Raw genomic sequence first — 18,023 nt, forward strand, 5'->3', positions numbered from 1 at the left:
TCGCACCATCCGCGGCGCGGCAGCCGCGGGGCGAAGCGGTGGCCGCGGCCGCGCTCGGGGGACTCCCGCGGCGCCGCGAAGATGCTCCGCACGTCGGGCAGCAGCCGCGGGGCTCCCCCGCGCCGCCGCAGCCGCCGCGCAGCCCTGGCCCCGCCGGGGCTCCCCGGGGAGCGGCCGCCCGCGGGCGCGGGGGACGCGGCGGGGCCCGGCGGCCGCCGGCGCATGGAGCCGGGCACCGGAGGCGGCAGCGGGCGGGGGCACGACCCCACGGCCGGCGATGCCATGGTCTCGGAGCGGCGGGCGCGGGGCAGCGCAGGCGCCTTGGAGCGGCCGGGAGGGAGGAGACACGGCGGGGGTGGCACCGGGACCGGCCCCGCGGGGCGCCCCTCCCGTGGAGACCCCCCCGAGGGTCGGGACGCTTCGCACTCGCACCCCCCGAGCGAGGTTTCCCCGTGGAGACGCTCCTCGCCGCGGGGTTCCCCGCTCCGCGCCCTGGGAATGTCCCCGCAACAGCCCCTCCCCGGGAATCCCCGCTCCCGTGGGGCCTCGCCCCGCTGGACAGGCACCCCCGCGGGGCTGGGGTGGCCCGGGAGGGTCCGTGCATCCCCCCGGGGGTCCCGCAGCACGAAGCACAGCCGGTGCTTTTCCCCAGCGTCTCCTGCGGGAGCGCAGCCGCGTCCCACCCGCTTTGCCCCGGCTTTGGGGCACCGCACCAGAGCGGGCAGCCGGGGAAAGCCCCTTGGCCCCTCTGCAGGGCCAGCCGGGCTCCCGGGGCTGGGATTGTCTCCCCCAGCTGAGGCTCCTGCGGTTGTGGGAAAAGCGAAAATATCGCGGCCAAAATCTTGGGAGAAGCTGCAGCTCGGAGCACAGCGGTGCCTGGGGCGCTGCTGTCACAGCTCCCCGGGGCACAGGGGGCTTTGCAGGGCACGGATGGGGGTGGCCGGACCTGGAGCTGCGTGTCCCCTGCCACTGCGAGTGACCCCGTCCTTTTAGCGCCAGGGATGTCACACGGGATGGGAATGTCCCTGCTGCTCCTGAGCCCTGTGTGGCTGGAGAGGGTGACACATCCCCGAGTCACGCAGGACACCACCGGCCCTTCTCTGCTGCTCTCACCCGTTCTGGTCTGAAACACGTTAATCCAGACAGAATTGCCCCCGAATGTCTCTGGTTTTTGGTAGAGCAGGAAGGCGAGGGGCAGCGCGGGGAGGGCAGAGCAGGGCTGGGTGAATCCTGGCTCCTGGGCTTAGGGAAAGCTGAATTTGACGTCTCCCGTGTACTCCTGAGGACAGGATAAGCCAAGGATATCTAAATCCTTTTCAAGGATTCTAATTTGAAGGATGGATTAAAACACTGGCTCTGAATTACAGCAGCCTAGCGCCATAAGCAGTCCCTAATAAGAGCTTCAAGCCGAAGGAGGAATTATGCAGCTGGAAAAAATCGAGTTTTGTTCTGTGCTAAGCAGCAAGATTAATTTTTGGAAGGTCTTTTCCTTCCCCATTCAGGATCCTGATTCACTTTCATGCCTCCTCTGCTTCTGCTTGAAAACAGCAGCAGATTTATCCCTCAGCAAATTGTTCCACAAAAATTCGGTGTTTTAGCCTATGTCCTCCACAAACTGTTAGTTGTATCAGGAATCACCTGCAATAATGAAAATTACTCTTCTGAGGGTAAAGGTCTGCCTGGCACCTGGCTGGGAACCTCCTAAAGCCATTGTGGATTTTTATTTTCCCAGCACCATCCCAGGACACAGCTCCAGTCTCTGTTCTGCAGCCCCGGGGGATAAAAGTACTAAATAAATGTAATATTTTCTGTCCCCACAGCAAGCTCTGGCTCAGCCTGCACAAGAGGCTCATGAGAGTCATTATCCTGCCCAGCTGTCCCTGCAGGTATTAAGAGCTGACAGCGCAGGGAGCTCTTTTAGGCCACAGGTTAAAATATTTTTGGGAAAAAAAACACCCCAAGTAATTAACATTGGCAGGAAAGTTCCTGTTTCATTTGGATTCCAGAAGTCCCCTCTGCAGCTGCTGTGTTACAGCACTTTAAGCATGACAAGGGCTATTAGCAAAAACTCTTTTTTCTGTTTGCCAAGAAATAAATCCCTTTTTGTTGAAGCCAAACATGTTCCAGGTCAAATGCTCAGCTGGTGCGAGTCAGTGCAGCTCCACTGAATCCAAGGAGGGGCAGCAGGGACCCTGCCTGGGCTCCCTGCCCCGTTCCTACGGGAATATCAGTGAATTCTGGCTGGATTAAAAACAATGTCCATTAGAAAACTCGGAGAATCTTAGAAAATTATTTGTAGGGGAGAAGCTTTTAAGTGACAGATTAGTTCCACCTCTCCACAGCAAATAGTTGGGTTTGACGCTCAGGATGTTGGTTTTTACAATTAAAATGAATGGGGAGCTCTGGTGCCAAATTCCACCAGGGAAAGGTTTCCTGGGCGGGGGAGGCTCCTGGGCACCCTTGGCATGTTCCTACAAGAAAGCCAGGCCGGGCACAGCCCTGCAGCTGCTGCTCCTCCTTCCTTTTGCTGCCTCTGCTGGGATTGATGTGTCCTGGCTCTGGGATGTGCCAGGGATGGGTGGGATGAGCCCAGCAGGGTGGGATCTGCTTTGGATGCTGCAGGACGGGATGTGGGTGTGGGGTGGGGGTGACAGCCCATAAATCACCCGGGTGAGGGGTAGCGTGGCTGACCCTTCCCACAAACACCTCCAGATACCATCTCCCACCCGCGGATCCCGGCAGGCCCTATCGCTGCTCCGCACGCTGCCCTGGCTGATCCTCGGGGAATTGCAGCTCCTCATCAACCCCAAGGTCAGCGAACAGTCGGGAAACCAGAGCGGAATGACCGCCCCTAACAAAGGGCTGGGACGGCCCCGGCCTGGATCTCCAGGGTCCTCCTGCAGTTCTCTGTGCGATTCCCGAGGGACAACGAGGTGGGAGGGATGCCTTCCCCCTCCATCCTATTTCTCTGGAGCTTAACAGCAGGGAAGTGTTGGGAATGCCTTCCCAGGGCAGCTCCAAGCACTCACCAGCATCCCTCCTGCCCCACTCCAGCACGTTAAAAGTGGGAATAATCCCTAAATAAGTAAGAAGAAAAAAGGCCATGCCTCTTCTTCTTCCTCACCTGACACAGTGATACAGAGAAGCCATAAAAACACCGAGTCCTTCAAGCATTTTTCAAAAAGAAGAAGATAAAACCCCACTCAATTTTCTGGCCAAACTTCCCGAGGCTCAGGGCACTCGGAGCTGATGGGGGTGAACGTGCAAAGCGCTGGAGCAGAGAGGTAGGACACAGAGAGCTCCCAGAGCACGGAAATCCCACGGCTCCAGGTGCTGCGAATTCCCTGTGGTGGGAAGTGGTTTTGCTTCAGCAGCTGCACTTTCACCATGGCCCTCAAACGCTGGGAGTGGGAGCAGCCCCACCCAACCTGCAGGGACAAAACCAAAGGATTTTGGTTAGATGTGGTCCTAAAAACAGGGCTGAATTCCCAATTTCTTGGTTTTTTTCTTTTAAAACTCCTGGACATCCTGATGTACAAATTCCCATTGTCCATTTGCACTGAGAGCCTCAAGAAAAGGTTGCAGAGGAGGAAATGCAGGGGGGTTTTCAGCAGTGGATGCTGGGTTTTACAGAGATTTTCATCCAGAAAGAGAAAGCATCTCCTTCCCCAGGGCAGCAAGCAGCGGTCAGTGCTGGGCAGCACAGGGAAAAGGCTGAGAAGAGGGTGAAGAAATGATGGAGAAGTTCACAGCTAAAAGTCCAAGAAAGATAAATTCTGCTGCTGCCAGACCATGATGCAAACGCGGGGCAGTTAAAACCCCATGTGAAGCACCCCAGGAGTGGCCGTGGCTGTGCTTGGCAGCTCCCAGGGCAGCACCCAGACCCCGCACCCCTCCCAGGACAGCGTGCCCACATTCCTGGAGGAAGGAGCAGGAATCCCTGCTCGGAGCAGCAGCTCCAGGTGCTCTCACTCACCGCTCGATGATGCTGTTGTTGAGCTGGAGATCGCAGGTGACCGACCTCATCTGCTCCAGCAGCTCCTGCATCCTGCAGGGACAAAACCAGCCCCTTCATTCCTGCATCCTGCAGGGACACAGCCAGCCCTCACTCCTGCATCCTGCAGGGACAAAACCAGCCCCTTCATTCCTGCATCCTGCAGGGACAAAACCAGCCCCTTCATTCCTGCATCCTGCAGGGACACAGCCAACCCTCACTCCTGCACTGCTCAGCTCCTGCTTCCCACAGGAGCAGCTCCTGCTGAAGGGCTGGGATGTCCCACAGGACACCGAGCAAGGATCACACCCAGCAGGGACAGTTTTTCAGTCCTGTGGGCACAGAGCACTCACCCCATCCCCGAGGATGAGCAGCAGGAGGTTCTGCTCCTCCCCAAGGAGCTGGGCTGTCCCCAAATCCCTCTTCCCAAAGACTCACCGCAAAGCCATCTCCTGGCGTGCCTGGCTCAGGTGGACAGGGGAAGGCACGGGAGGAGCTGGGGCTAAATTCCATCTCTCCATCTGGAGAAACCTGTCCAGAGCCTGTGGAGATGGAGAGTCCTGGCAGCTCCCACAGCAGGCGCCGCCTGTGGGGCTGACCCCGGGGCGAACACTCAGAGGCACCCACGGAGTCCCACCCAGCACTGCTCCAGGACAAAGGAAATCAAGTGACCCAAGGACCAGCACATCCACCAGGAGGCTGTGCCCCAGCTCAGCAGCTTTGCTGGGGGAGCTGGAGGTGAAGCAGCATTTCCCTCCTGTTGTGACTCCCATTTATTGGGCTGTGCCAGGCAATCCTTGGGACCAGGAAAGCCCCTGCCAAAGGTTTCTCCACTCCTTGCTCACAGAGCGGGACAAAACAACACCTCCAGCTTGGATCACCCACAGAGAACTGCAGCAGGGGGGTTAAAATACTCCAGGGGTCCCCTACTTAAGCCAGGTGCTCCTGGACCCTGGAGAGGGGAGCGGGAGCATCCTCAGGGAGCAGGAGGAGGCTGTGGAGCTGCACCCCTGGACACCTACGCCCTGCAGGCAGTCCTGGCACTCCGTCATCTCCACACTGCAGGTGCTGATGCGGTTGCTGAGCCTCTTCAGCTGCTTTTTTATCTCACAAACTTTCCTGGAAAGAAGAAAATGAAGACAAAACTCCCGGTCAACGCTTGGCATCATTAATTTTTTAATGTGTTTTAATTTGATGCTTTTTGCAGCCCTGTCTGGACTCCAAATCCTGACGGAAAGCAAACGAGTGTCAGCAGTGCTGTAATTACAGCTCTAACAGCCACCACAGGCCAGGCTATCCAAACAGCACTAGTAGCTAATTAATCAGGGAAAGTTGCTTGTAAATGAGGCAGCTCAGGCCCATCACTTCACCCAGCACAGCCTGGGCCTCTTGTCCCTTGGAGGACTGAGCATCTACCCAAAAAGGGCTCCTCACACCCAGCAGGGACATCATGAGTTGTATTTAAAAAAAAAAAAAAAAGTTTGTTTTGGCTTAAAAAAAAAACAGACTAAGGGAAGAATATTTCAGGTGAATGATCCACCTTGAGTCCCCAGAAAAACAGTCACCACCCCACAAACCCTGGCAGGAAACAAAACAGGACAATTAAAACTGAAGGAACAAGAAATTAAAAATATCCAGCTGAGACTTGTGGTGTTTCTCCATAAGGACAGGAAAAGAGGTACAAAAATACCCCAGGAAAACATGGAGAAGGTTTTTTCCTCCCTGTGGGCAGAGGCAAAGCCCTGGTTTAGTGCAGACACGGCTCCTGCACTGCACGGGTTTTGTGGGGCTCCACATCCAGGGGGGAATCCCAATCCGAGACAAAATTCCCGCTGGAGCTGAGGGAGATTTCATTGCCTGTGGTGGGATGGGGTGATGGGGGGACTGTGGGATGCAGTCCTTGTCCCCAGGGTGAAACCTGCCTTTGGGTGAGGGCTGGCAGCATGGAAACCCCTGGTGGCACAAGCTGGGGCTGGGAATGGGAGGAGGAAGGGAAAAGACTGGGATAAAACTGGGATGGGGCAGGGAAAAGGCAAGGAGAAGGCTGGGAGAGCACAGGGACAGAGCAGACCCTGCCCTCAGCTCCTGGAGCATTTCTGAGCACCCCAGAAAAACTTCCAGCCTTAAAATCCCCTCCAGTTGTAAATCCAGCACAGGGCTCCTCCCCACCAGAAACGGGCCCAGGTCAAAAAATGGGTTTAATTGTAAGGTATTGCAGAAACTCCTCCTCCCTCCACCCACACGGGCAGCCCAGGGGAGGCTGCTCCTCTGGAAAAGCAACCTTGCCATGAAAATCCAATTTTTGCAACATCCTCTCCCCCTCCCTGCTCTGCCACAGGCAGTGCACTGCTCTCGCTCACTGCGGGGTAATTTGCTCTTTGCATTATTCCCCAAGCACCATTTAACAGAAAACCATCCCCGGTAAGCAGAGCTCTCTGCCTCAGTGGCAATTTTGTCCTGATAAAATCACCTCTCCCCCCACCCCAGAGCAAGGGAACAGCTGCTTGAGCTCCAGCTGCAAGTTTAGGGGCTTTTTAAAAAAATAAATGTAAAATAGCAGGGAGCCATCCCACACAGTGGGATTTCCAGCAGGCTCACAGAGCTGTTCGAGGGCTTGCTACGCCTTTGGAGGCTCTCAGCAGTTCCCAAAAGCCCCATTTCCATCTCCATCCCCATCTCCACGCTCCATCCATAGCGGAGAGTGCTGGGAAGCCCTGATCCCTGGTGGGTTACTGCAAAGTCCCCTCTCCCAGGTCCCTGTTGGGGGGCTGGTACCTCATCCTGCTGCTGTGCAGGGCCAGGGCCTCCTGGTACTGCTGGACACAGTCATTCTGGAAAATGGACAGAACCTTCCTGGCCAGGTTCCCCAAATTCAGCCTGAACCCGGGAGTAAAAGAGAGAACAGCATTATTTCCTTAAATGTGTGAAAAGGAACATCACGGGAGACCTGAAGCTGAATGGAGAAAGAGGGGCGGGATGCTCTGAAATGAACGACAGAGAAAACAAACCCTAACTGGGATGGGGAGGGAGGTTTGGGGGGATACAGTCCCCTGTCACCCCCCAGGGCACTGCTGAGAAGCCTCTGCCTCGGAATTTAAGGCAAATGTTCAAGGTTAGACCGAGCACTAAGTGAGACAAAGGAGTCTGGGAAGTCTCAGCCTCCCTGCTACACGCTGAAGTGGGAATTTTACTTCCTGCCTGTGTTAAATTCCCCTGGTTTCGGTGGAAAGTGAAAGGAGGATTCTTAAAGGCACAAAACCCATCAGGCACTTCATTCCCACTGAAGTTCAGCAGATGGGAAAGCAGGGACACTTCCTAAGTCAGCATCTCAGTAAATAAACGGCTTCAGACCAGGTCCTGTGTGAGCAACAGCCTGGAGCGAGTTCATCCCATCATGGAAGGAGTTTAACCCCTCATGCAGCACAGGGCTGTGGCCCAAGAGCAGCTCCCTGACCCCCCCTCTGCAGAGCTTCTCCCACAGCTTCACCTGGAAGAGTTCACAGCTTGAAACCTTCACTGTGAAGGTCCTGCAAGGAGGGACCAGCACAGGAACCACCTCCAGCTGCCCTCTGACAGCATCAGGGACATTTTATACCCCTTTGGGATGCAATCAGAACCACCAAACACCGGCCCGGCCTCAGCAAGGGGCAGGTCCTGGGGAGGGGAGAGGGTTGGGACTCACTTATCCAGCTTGTGAATTTGTTCCTCGTTGTAGCCCAGCCCTGGGGAGGAAAGACACCGTCACCACCCGTTTTCCTGCTCACAACCCAATAAATGGCAGTTTCACAACACACAGAAGGGGATTTTCCTGGCTCAGCCCCCGGGGCCACTGTCAGGACACAGAAACAGATGATCTACAAGGCCCCTTCCAGCCCAGACCGTTCTGTGGTTTGATGATTCCATGAAATAACTGCTGATCCCAGCAAACCGAAACCATCCCGTTTCCCACAGGGACAGTGCAGGGACATTCCTGCCTCGTGTCCCCCGTCCCCAGCACTCACGCAGACACGTCCTGGCCTTCCTGAACTGCTTGTAGATCAGCTGCATCTTCTCCAGGCAGCACTCGATCTGCTGGATGCTGACACGGGACAGGGAAGGAAGCGTGAGGCCCCTCGGGAGGGAGGGAGGGGGTGAGTTTGGGGTGAAATCATCACTTTGGGGTGAAATCATCACTTTGGGGTGGAATATGAACCCGCTGTGAGTCAGGGGCGCTGCTCCCCATGTCTGTGCAGGGCATCCCCCAGCACCCCCCGTGGGTGGGGGTGGCACGAGGGGCTGTGCCTGGCAGGGGAACTGCTCCATCCGGGTGGGGACAGCAAAGTGGCACCAGGAACTCCACCACAAACCTTTTGTCTTCGTGCACTTGCTGCCTGTCCTTCACCAGCTCGGCCAAAATCCCATCCAGTGTCCCCTGGAAGTCAAAGATGCTGTGGGAGCACTGGGAGAGTTCCTCATCGACCTGCGGAGGAGGGGAGAGGTTGGGACCAGCTGCTCCAAGAGCTGGGGGTGCTCCTCAGGCTGGGGATGCTCCTCACCCTCTGCAGCCTTGTCTTCACCACGGCCACATCCACCCCAGCCGGGCCCCTGCTGCCTGCAGGAACGGCCTCGTGCCTGAGGAATGACAGAAAATGAATATTCCTGAAGGAGGAAATAATCCAGAGGCAGCTGTCACCAGGGCAAAGGAATCCAGCCCATGCTGGGCTCCTGGGGGGCTGCAAAGTGCTTTCCTCAGGCAGCAAGTCAGCTTTCAGAGTGCCAGATCTGAGCCACGACATGCAAAATGCTGATCTGGTAAAAACTCGCCCTGTTGTGTCCAATTTGTTCCAAAATTGTCAGTTTTCCACCCACTGGCTTCAGGCCAGCTCGGATGCTGTCTGTGTCCCTGCAGCTGGCACGGGAGCGCTGGGCTGAGCATGGCACACTGGCTAAGTCAGCAGAAATATTCCTGATGCAGAGTGTTGGAAGGGCTGGAAGAGCCAGAGCATCCAGCTGCAGCACTGCTGCTCTTGGCACCCCAGCCCCGAGCGCTGAGCTCAATGGGAACCATGTGTCCCTATTTTTTTTTTCAGATGAAGTGGAAATTAAGGGACTTTGCTAAATGGCAAAGAATGAAAGAACAGCAACCCAGCAGCAAAGAATTTTCCACTACAACAGCAACAACAAAAAAAGCAACAGAAAAGCGAAATATCTGTGGGTTGCTTTAGATAAAATGGGTTCAGCTTGGCCCAGGGCAGCCGGGTGGGAAAGGGTGTGTGGGAAGGGGAAGGTTGAGGGCAGCCCAGGGCTCCTCCATAATTCAGTGGAGACTCCTGCAAGGAAATGGGACATCTCCCCGTGGATGGCAGGAGGCGGCTGTTGGATCCATGGGAATGCAGCCCGGCTCTCCAGGGCTGTTTGCAGGGAGCGGGGCTGGTGATGGGGGCCAGACCCCTGCAGGGCCCTGCAGCTGGTGCCATCCTGCTCTTTATTTTATCCCAACTCAATTCTCCTTTCCCTGGAGCTGGCAGCAGCCCTGGCTCCTTCCTGCTCAAGGGCTGTAACAGTCAGAAAACCCCGGAGCAGCAGCCAGAGTCAGGACTAACTCTGGGCTCCCAGAAACCAGGGATTAGTCGTTAAAAACTGAAGCAAAGAGGGAGAACCAGCCAGAGTGGCTTGTTTCCCACACAGTGAAAAAGCCTCCAACCTCCCAGGTATCAGCTTATTCCTGGCATTCTCCTTATTCCTGATTATCCAGGCACCTTTGAGAGCCCCGTATCTTGTCAGCCACAGCCCAGACCTGCAAACCTCACTTACAGCACGTGTGTCTTCACCTCGGTGAGCTGCAGGCAGGCGAGCACGGAGTGAGCCCCCCTCCTCTGCTCCAAAATCCTGGAGCACTCCGTTTTCAGGTTCCCGCTGCCGAGAGAGAGAACAGCCCCTCCAACACGTGCTCCCCGGAGTCACAGACCCATCCCGGGGCCAGCTGTGTGGGAAGGGGGCAGGGATGGAGCTGGTGGCTTCTCTGAGGTTGCTCGTGAGACAGTGGGGGCTGGAGGAACCTAAAATTGGCTGTGGCTGCTGGTTTTAGGGTCTCTCACCCTCTGCTCACTGTCTTGCCCCAAAAGGAGTGGGTAGGGAGTGAAATTCATCATGGAATCATGGAATGGTTTGGATTGGAAGGGTCCTTAAAACCCATCTCATTCCAACCCCCTGCCATGGGCAGGAACACTTCCAGCAGATGCTCACGCAGTGATGATGACAATAATAACCCTGCTCTTTTCCTCAGCCTCTCCTAAACTGAAGGAAGTGACCCAAAAGGAACAAAAGGGGACAGGAGCATCCTCAGAACACCAAGGGGTGTTGTCCTACAGGTGCAGCCCCACGGGGACACACTGCCCCTCACGCCCTGCTCCCTCCCAGTCCCCCAGAACCCCATCCCACCATCTCCAGTGGCCCTGCACTACCAGGAAGATACCCCAGGAGGGTTTAACTCAACACCCAAACCCCTCAGTGCTGGGCAGGGCCGTGTCCCCGCTCTGTCCCCCACCCCAGCAGTGGCTCTGTCACTCACATCACCCAGTGCAGGCCCCTGGCCAGCAGCTCCCGGCCGCGCCGCAGGGCCTGCCCCACGCGCAGGGTCTGGTGAGCGGCACCCACGGCGCTCTGCAAGGCAAAGGGCACTGCCAGGACCTGTGCCAGGCCCGGGGCACCGCCAGCACAGTGCCAGGGGCTGCCCTGGCCCCCGGCACACACACCCACCTTGGCTGCACTGCAGTCGGCCACCACGTCCACCCTGGGCACCAACTTGGGGAACTCCAGCGCCGCTGCAAAGACAGGCAGGGTCGGGGGGGTTGTCCCAGGCTGTGGCTGGGGGCAGCTCCCACCCGCCAAACAAACCCTGTGGCCACTCAGGATTTCAGCCTCAATGCTGGAGGCTCCGTGCAGCCCTCCAAGGTATTTTGGAAGCATGGATGAAGGCGGGAATTCCCTGCAAAGCCCAGTGCGGCACGTGGCTGTGAAGCACCAGCATAGGGCAGGGGGAAAAACGGACCCTGAGAGCCCCTAATCCTGCTCCACCTCCTGTCCTGCCCCAGGGACCAGAAACGGGACTGGGAATTGGGACTGGGAACTGGCATCAGGAGTGGGAACTGGCACTGGGAACCAGTACTCCTCGCTGCTGGAACTGGGTCACTACTGAGAACGGGGACTGGCAGTGGGAAAAGCGACCAGTCTGGTGAAATGGGAACCCTGCTGAAACTGGGATCCAGGTCCAACACTGCCCAGGCACCAGGACCTGGGATCATGCAGGAAAAGGGCCCATCACCCAGGAGGGAAATGGGAAATCTCTTGGGGTGACAACGGTAACAAATCCCTCCTACAAGAGCCACTCTCCTGCTGTGACACTCACGGTCTCTGTACCGGACCCCCACCACATCCTCAGGCTGCTCAGAAGTGCTCAGCAAAGTCAGGGGGCTGCGCTCCGTGGTTTTGCAGAAATTATGAGCTTGTAGATTGGGATCCAGCTCATACAGGTGTCCTTCAAAAAAATACTCTTGGTGGTGAGGAACTATATTTGTCTGTTTGAAGACGGCATCTAAAAACTTGGTGGTACTGAAATGGAGAGAGAAATGAAAGGATGGGGATAAGCAATGAGGTGAGCACACAGATTTCCATCATTTTAGCAGCCTGCTGCCCTCAAAATACCAAAATATTGATATTTTCTCTTAGCAAAATATCAGACAAGGTCAGCAGAGCCCCTTGGACACCTCCCTGAGGCTCTCTGTGTGCCCATCAGTGCACTCCCAGCAGAGGCTGCTGTGAGTCTGGTGTGTTTTAACCTGGTTTAGGAGCTGTGCAAAGGGAATGGTGCTGCCCCCAGGTTCCCCTATTAAAGTGAGGGGCTGAGGCTTCCCAGCTCCTTTCCCAAATGTACCTCTAACACAGCCTTACGTGTTGTAGGAGTGGATGTAGATGCGATGGGAGGACGCCTGCTGCAGGGAGAACACGTCCACCACGATCCTGTGCAAAATGTCGTTGGTTCCTGCAAAAAACTGGTCGAATCCCCAGCATTTCTCCTGATCCACCTCCAGGATACTCGCCAAGATGGGGATCAGCTGGTCCTTCAGGCCCCTGCAGCAGCAATGCAAGAGGAGATGTTTGCAGGGACTGGTGTAACCCCGAGTCACAAACGCGGTGACTGCAGGGCCGCCGAGAGCCACTGCCCTTCCCTGCGCCCCTTCTCCTGGCTGGAGAGCAAAGATCTGGTCTGAAAGCTGTGCCACCTGAAAATGAAAAGTTCCTCTGCCTCGTTAACCCCCCCTGTGCTGTGTGAGGACATGGGAGCTGCAGCCCCAGCAAGGGACACTCACACGGAGAGGCGGCAGGTGATGGGCAGCTCGTAGCTCCACTCGATGTTCCCGTTCTCCTGCCTCTGGATGCCCGCGATGGCTCCGGGAGGCTTCTCAGTGGTGATTTTGTACCTGTGGGAGGGGAATTGCTCACGCTGACAGAGCCAAGCAAGCTCTGTTTGGGCACTGCATCCCTCCGGTGGAGGGAAAGGGCAGAGCGTGGACGGGCTGGGAAAGACGTGATTCACTGAGGGAAAACAAAGTGCTCAGAGGGAAAATACTGCAAGAAGCAGTCAAAACCATCCAAGACAGAATAAATCCTGCCTCCTCCTCCAGCTGTTTAGCCAGGAGGTCATGGGAATGCATTTTACAGAATCCTAGAATTACCTGAGTTGGAAGGGACCTTAAAGGTCATCTGGTTCCAAGGCCCTGCCACGGGCAGGGATACCCCCCATGCTCAGTGCCCCATCCAGCCATCCCATCTGGAGGGAAAACGTGGCACATGGGACACGGATTCTTCCCCACGCAGCACACACACCACTCCCCACGGGCCCCTTGTCAGGGCTCTGAGGCCGTGTGGGGCTAAACCAGCGGTGAGGCAGCACAGCCCCGGGGCCGCCGCCACTGTCCCAGCTCCCCACCCACAGCTGGACACGGGACCTACATGATCTCCTTGTTCCTGCGGGGTCCCCCGAAGGGGACGAAGGGGAGGCTGCCGGTGGCAGCGTGGTAGAAGGTGACACCGATGCTCCAGAGGTCCACGGTGACACCGAACGCCTTCTGCTGCGGCTTGCGCAGCACGGCTCGCTCGTACACGTCAGGGTGCTGCGGGGAAGCACAGAGCTCTGGGTCCTCCCCAAAACCATCCCCTGCAACCCTGCCACAAAGCACTGAGCCCATCCCCTTCCAAAAATATGGATCGGGCTCTCCAAGTCGCTGCTGCTCCCAAATTATGCAGCTGTTGAATGGAGGGACAGGGAGCAGCCCCCCCAGGGGCCACGAGCCTGGGACATGCCGTACTCACCAGATACTCCTCTGTCCCATAGACAGACACAAACTTTTCATCGTCCTCCAGCTCCCGGGCGGCTCCAAAATCCGTCAGTTTGTAGATGCTCTGCCCGTCCTCTCCCACGAGCCGCATGATGTTCCCGGGTTTGATGTCTCTGTGCACGACGCCGTTCTCACGGAGGTGGTTCATCCCTGCCACTGGGCACGCGGGGGGGAAGCAGCATTCGTGTGTGGGGCTGCAGCACTGGGCTCCAGGGGGGTCAGTTTGGGTTTAGGAATGTGAGAAGGGCTGGAGAGGGGATGAATCCCACGGTGGTTGCAGTTAAATGGGGATCAGTGTGACTGGGGGGATGGCGAGGATGAGGACATGGCAGGGCACGGCCCCCGTGCCCTCCATCATGGGGCACAGCCCGCTCCCACAGCAGCTTCCCGGAGCAAGGAGAAACCCTCAGGCTTTCCCTCAACACAGAGCTCAACCCCACCCTGTTCAGAGGTGCAATTTCCGACCCCTCACCCCATCGCCCAGGGCTGGTGCCTGCAGGGTCCCACCAGCACCGCGAGGTCCCCAGCTGGAGGGTCTGGGCCCCTGGTGGTCCTGGACCCCCCCACTCACCCACACACTGCAGCACGATGAGGAACTCGGACTCAGCCAGGCCAAAGGCATTCGCTGGATCTTCCAGCACGTTCAGCAGGCTGCCACTGGAGCAGTATTCCATCACCAGCACCTTCTGCTTGCTGCTGCCCTGCGGTGGGAGATGCCAGGAGGGCTCAGCCAGCCCCGTGCCCCAGCAGCTGGCCGGTCCCCCCGCCCAGGCAGGACCAGGTCCCCTGCCTTGGCTGGTGAGCCCGAGGGTTTCCCAGAGGGATCCCACTCACTGTCTCCTCCACGGCAAATAATTTGACAATGTTTTTGTGGTTCAGCTTCCGCAGCATCTCGAACTCTCTCATCTGCACCTCCTGGGGCCGCAGATAGCTGGCGTTATTGAAAACCTTCACAGCAACCAGCTCCCCTGATTTCTGGGAAAAGAGGGAAAAGAGGGAAAGAAAACACGAGGTGATGTCATTCACGCGCAGAGCAGCTCCAGGAGCTCTGTCACTGCTCCCACAGCCCAGTCGGGATGCAAATGCTGCCTCTCTGCACAAACAAACCGCTGTTAATCACCTCCCTGCGCTTCCTGTCCCTGCACCCACGTGCTGCGTGTCGCTGTGTTTATCCGGCTCCACAAAAAGTTCCCGTCCGGAGCCGAGGCTGGCAGCTCCCCGAGGGATGGGGATGTTCCCAGCCCGCTCTCGCAGGCGCCGCTCCTGCCCCGCGCCTGCAGTTTGCTCAATAAACTTCAAAGGCTGCTGAGGAGGAGAGCCCGCTCCAAGGCTGGCAAGTGTTTGCATGAACTATGCAAATGGCCAAGGATGGGGTTTTCAAAACCTCTGGGCATTCCCCGGAAAACAGCTCCTTCCCCCTGCGCCGCTCGGGAAGGCGGCGAGCAGGACCCGGCTGTGAGCAGCCCAAGAGCCGCCCTCGACCCGCAGAGCCAGGGGAAGGAGCCCGTGGAAAATGAAAATAAAACCCAAAGCTGCCCCTGAGCTGCTCCCCCAGCCAAGGATCTCCCGGGAGGGCGAGTGGAGCGGAGCTCGGGCATCCCGTGGGGCGGGAGGGATGGGGGGCACCGGGGCTCTGTAGTTTTGGGGTTCCTGCCCCCCCAGTTGCCCCCCGCTCACCTTGTTGCGAGCTTTGTAGACACAGGCCGTGGCCCCCTGGCCCAGGAGGTCCTCGGTGCTCCACAGGTAGTTGGGGGTGCTCTGCATGTCCAGCGGGAAGCGCAGGGCTCACCCCGGGGGCCGCTGCCCACCGAGCCCCAGCCTTTACCCCTCTGTGCCTGGCAGCGCTCCGGGAAACGCCGGCCAAGGCCGCTCCCCTGGGCAGCCTCCCGGGCAGCACCGGGCCAAGGCTGAGCATGGACCGAGCCCTCGGTGCTGCCAGAAACCGCCCGGCCGGGACCTGCCGGGGCCGGCAGCACAACCCTGACAGACGCCAGAACTCGGGAGCGAACGAGCGCGGAGCGGCAGAGGCACCTCCCCGGCCCGGGAACTGAAACCTGCGGATTGCAAAACCCGCCCGGCGAGCACCGGCCACGCTGCAGGAGGAAATGCTTCAGCTTCCTGCTCGAGAAAAAACTTCCCAGCGGGGCAGCCATCCCCGGGCACGCCGGGCTCCGCAGCCGCTGCTCCGGGACGGGCTCCGGTAGCGGCAGGAGGTGCTGAGCTCTGGCTGCCATCGGCATTGCGGGACAGGGATTTGGGAAGCAGAGCCGGAGCAGGATCCGTGTCCAGGATCCGTGTCCAGCCCCTGTTATCTGTGCCAGCACAGGGTCACTGCTCGGCCCCTGGCACAGCATCACCTGGCAAGGCTGTCACGGAGCTGTTTGGACTCCCTTTCGGGGATGTGGGATGCAGGGTGGGATGCAGGGTGAGGTGTAGGACAGGGTGGGAATGTGGGATGCAGGGTGAGGTGTAGGACAGGGTGGGATGTGGGATGCAGGGTGGGATGTGAGATGCAGGTGACATGCAGGGTGCAGAGCAGGATGTGGGACGCAGGATAGGGTGGGATGCAGGATGGAGGGTGGAATATGTCATGTGGGACAGGATGGGATGCAGGATGCAGGGCAGGATGTGGGATTCAGGGTGGGATGCAGGGCGGGATGTGGGATTCAGGGTGGGATGCAGGGCGGGATGTGGGATTCAGGGCACTCTGCTGCCTGCACAGGGCAGAGCGGGGCTGCTGCTGTCCCTGCTCACTCTGGCTTCACCCTGACCAGCTCAGCACCAGGGTCCCCCATGAGGAATCATTTCAGGCTGGCGTGGGTGTGCCCAAAGGCTCCATCCTCACCAATAAAGCTTCCAAAGGTCTGAGAGTTCATCAGTGTGTGGGGCATCCAAAAACCGACACCACTTCACCAGCCTGCACTCAAACTCCACCCCTCATTAATTCCTTAATTCCTTCTGAGCTTCATTTTCCCAGCCACGGGTGAGTGTGCCTGGAAAAGCCTCCGGAGAGCTGAGGGCACAGCCTGGCCCTTTCCCTGAGCTTATCCGGGGGATGCCCGGGGCTGGGAAGGGATGGCAGAGTCTCGGCAGCTGCGGGAGCGCAGTGACGCCGGTTTAACCACGCGAAACTTGAAATCACTTTGATTGAAGTCACTTTGCTGCAGCTCAGCTGACAGGAAGAGAAAGGGCTGGGGTGACTTCTTGAAATCGTGTCTAGTTTCATTTTCTGTGCATGTGCTGGCTGTGTCCTTAAACAGAGCCATCAGTCTCTCCCCACGGTGCTGGCCAAGCCCACGGGTGGGAGTGCAGGGAACTCGTCCCCAAGACCTGCTTGGCTTCTTCCAGTTCCACTCTCGTTTCTTCTGCTATCCTTTTGCAATTCCCAGCTCGTTTCCTCTCCTGGCTGCCCCATCAGCAGGTTTTCCCTCCCATCTGACCCCCCAGGACTGGATGTGCCCATGGGGGATAAACCCTGGTGTGGTGGGAGAGCCCGTCTGGCCCAGGCTGGGAGAGCAAAAACTCGGCCTTGAGAGCAATTTGTGGCAAGGATTAATTATTCCAGCTGGTGGCAGCAAAGCCCAAAGAATAAAGGGCAAGCACCGAGCTCTGTGTGCAGCAGGGACCTCGTCCTTGGGGTCGGAAAACCCAAGAAACCCACGAAGCCAGGGATGCCCCCTCAGTGTCCCTGTGACAAACCTGCTGCCTGGGACACGGCCGGGAGAGCTGAACCCTCCCAGCACTCACCAGGGTGTTTCTTTGTTAAAAACCACCCTAAAGAGGTTTGGGAGGGAGGGTCAGCCCCACCTGTGCTTCGATGAGGGTTTAAGGGATAATCACAGCTGCTTCTGCTGGACAATGACCAAGGGAAAATGAAAACCCCCTTGTTGTCTGCCACCCCACTGCTCTCTGACTCCTATTTCATGTTTTAAAAAGAAAAAACCACCACCACTGTGCTCAGCCTGCTCTAGGGTGGTGCCACAGAGGCTGCTGTGATTCTGGAGTAAAACATCCCAGATTTCCAGCTCTTGAACCCCTACAAGAGGAGATGTGGGACAGGGAACACAGGGACGCTCACCCCAGGGACAGGGGGGAAAAAATGCCTCAGTTAAACATCAAACCTCACTGTAAATAAGTAATTCTTTGGAATCTAAAGAAAAGGAAGTCAAAATGACACAGCCCTTCCACGTTCCCCCTCCGTGCTCTGAAAAAGGCCTGTTGAAAAGCTGAGATGGAGGAAAGCTGGTAATGATAATAAACTATCCTATCCATAATCTCAATCTTAAATCCTCTTTCCTCAGACAGTTGGAGGTCCATCCTCCACAGGAAAATGATGAAGATTAAGCATTTCTAAATCAGGTCACTGCCAGGGAAGTGTTTGCCCCAGGGATTCCTGCTGTGGTAGGTGCGTGCGAGCCCAGGGTGGGGGAACACGGGGCTGGAATCAGGAATCAGTGCAGTCACAGAAAGAACGGTTTGCGTTGGAAAATACCTTTAAGGTCTTATCATTCCACCCCCTGCCATGGGCAGGGACACCTTCCACCATCCCAGGGTGCTCCAACCTGGCCTGGGACACTCCCAGGGATCCAGGGGCAGCCACAGCTTCTCCGGGCACCCTGTGCCAGGGCCTGCCCACCCTCACAGGGAAGCAT

The 18,023-nt window shown here is 57.5% G+C and overlaps 1 protein-coding gene across 3 annotated transcripts; it reads right to left on the reverse strand.

The window, feature by feature from the left end:
- Positions 1-1,965: 1,965 nt before the first annotated feature.
- On the reverse strand, positions 1,966-15,230 carry IKBKE (inhibitor of nuclear factor kappa B kinase subunit epsilon). 3 transcript variants are annotated; one of them, XM_039565478.1, is made up of 20 exons: positions 15,049-15,230; positions 14,206-14,346; positions 13,943-14,072; positions 13,346-13,527; positions 12,986-13,146; positions 12,343-12,453; positions 11,924-12,103; positions 11,382-11,584; positions 10,733-10,797; positions 10,545-10,636; positions 9,788-9,889; positions 8,530-8,605; positions 8,341-8,453; positions 7,996-8,072; positions 7,677-7,716; positions 6,770-6,871; positions 5,017-5,113; positions 4,433-4,536; positions 3,977-4,048; positions 1,966-3,428 (listed from the first exon to the last, which is right to left on the reverse strand). In XM_039565478.1, exons 1-20 carry the CDS (start codon positions 15,133-15,135, stop codon positions 3,395-3,397), a joined length of 2,169 nt encoding a protein of 722 aa, XP_039421412.1. In that variant the 5' UTR covers positions 15,136-15,230; the 3' UTR covers positions 1,966-3,394. The 3 variants fall into 3 exon arrangements, with proteins under 3 accessions (XP_039421412.1, XP_039421414.1, XP_039421413.1); XM_039565480.1 differs by lacking the exons at positions 1,966-3,428; positions 3,977-4,048 and adding an exon at positions 4,069-4,118; XM_039565479.1 differs by lacking the exons at positions 1,966-3,428; positions 3,977-4,048 and adding an exon at positions 4,154-4,190.
- Positions 15,231-18,023: the final 2,793 nt, after the last annotated feature.

This window comes from Corvus cornix, chromosome 26 (assembly GCF_000738735.6).
Source record: "Corvus cornix cornix isolate S_Up_H32 chromosome 26, ASM73873v5, whole genome shotgun sequence".
Taxonomy (NCBI): Eukaryota; Metazoa; Chordata; class Aves; order Passeriformes; family Corvidae; genus Corvus; species Corvus cornix.

What these genes read in the sequence shown, in the direction of transcription:
- IKBKE (XM_039565478.1), bottom strand. Translation starts at nt 15,135, where the DNA reads ATGCAGAGCACCCCCAACTACCTGTGGAGCACCGAGGACCTCCTGGGC. An exon ending in GAGGTGAAGACACACGTGCT is followed by an intron (nt 8,606 to 9,787) that starts GTAAGTGAGGTT and finishes GTCATTCCTCAG; the next exon opens with GCACGAGGCCGTTCCTGCAG. An exon ending in GAAGGCCAGGACGTGTCTGC is followed by an intron (nt 7,717 to 7,995) that starts GTGAGTGCTGGG and finishes TTTCCTCCCCAG; the next exon opens with GGCTGGGCTACAACGAGGAA.